Here is a 1,154-nt window from a genome sequence, read left to right on the forward strand (position 1 = left end):
GCCACCCCCGGCCGCCCCCGTGCTCATCAAGTGCCCACCCCTTTGTATATAGTGAAGGGTTCACAGCGGGGCTATAGTTTCGTCTTTCCTTTGTTGCTTGGTTTATTTATATTTTTACTTTGTCGTTCTGGTGAGGGATTATATAGTATGGAGTTAGGCTTTTTGGAGAGAAGGCGGCTCCCATGCGTGGTTGGCGGGGCAGACAGGGGAGGTTGTACACGGTGTCTGCGCATCGATATCCATGGCTCATCTCTCGACACATCAGCCAGCTTGTGGAAGTGTTGCTCAAAAGCACAGATACTCTGCTTTGTTGCCTGAGGCATGTCCTCGTTACAGTCAGTGCAGTTTGAGGTGGACCGGAATCGCCGAGTTCAGAGCCGTAGGGACAGCGTTTTGCCACTACTTATGTTTTGTATGTTTGTACTCTGGGAGGCTGTTGATTTCCCTCTGAATTATGTGTTAACTGGTCACATCATATGTAGATGTGCTGTTGACATCGACACTACTGTGTGTTTTGTTCTGTGCGCAGGCCGTGTTGGCTCCACAGCTGCTGTGTATGCCTCTGCAATATTGGAATATCTCACTGCAGAGGTCCTTGAGTTGGCTGGAAATGCATCGAAGGATCTGAAGGTCAAGAGAATTACGCCTCGTCACTTACAACTTGCTATTCGTGGTGAGATTCCGAAAACCCCAGGCAATTGTGGTATTTTGCGCACTGCGCACATTTAAGCTATATCTTCTTTACATTTGTTTGCAGGTGACGAGGAGTTGGACACGCTGATTAAGGCAACGATAGCGGGTGGTGGTGTCATACCACACATCCATAGGTCGCTGATGACCAAAGGTCCCACCACACAACCCTTAAAGAAACCCAAGAAGCCTGAACTAGAGTAACTTGGTGCCAGTTGCAATATCAGTTTTCGGGCAGGCCGGAAGACAGCAAGCGTTAGTGTGCCACTGTCTAAGGCTTGAACATCAATTCACGATTTCGGATTTGGGGACTAATGCTAAACTTAACAACTTGCACGTGTACGGCTGCTAGTGTACAATTGCTAGTGTACGCTTAGATATACATTGGAGTTCCAGAACCATTGGGGCTTTGAGGGTACAGTACCATCCAGCTTGGGAACATCTGCAGTTCTGTGGAATCATTT

The 1,154-nt window shown here is 48.1% G+C and overlaps 1 protein-coding gene across 1 annotated transcript; it reads left to right on the forward strand.

The window, feature by feature from the left end:
- Nucleotides 1-321: 321 nt before the first annotated feature.
- On the forward strand, nt 322-894 carry EMWEY_00006370 (histone H2A, putative; the record flags this gene model as incomplete). Its single annotated transcript, XM_013481619.1, has 3 exons — nt 322-379; nt 530-673; nt 758-894. The coding sequence occupies 3 exons, from the start codon at nt 322-324 to the stop codon at nt 892-894; spliced, it is 339 nt and encodes a 112-aa protein (XP_013337073.1).
- Between the last annotated feature and the right edge of the window lie 260 nt (nt 895-1,154).

Source organism: Eimeria maxima, genomic scaffold (assembly GCF_000499605.1).
Source record: "Eimeria maxima Weybridge genomic scaffold, Emw_scaff37, whole genome shotgun sequence".
Lineage (NCBI taxonomy): Eukaryota > Apicomplexa > Conoidasida > Eucoccidiorida > Eimeriidae > Eimeria > Eimeria maxima.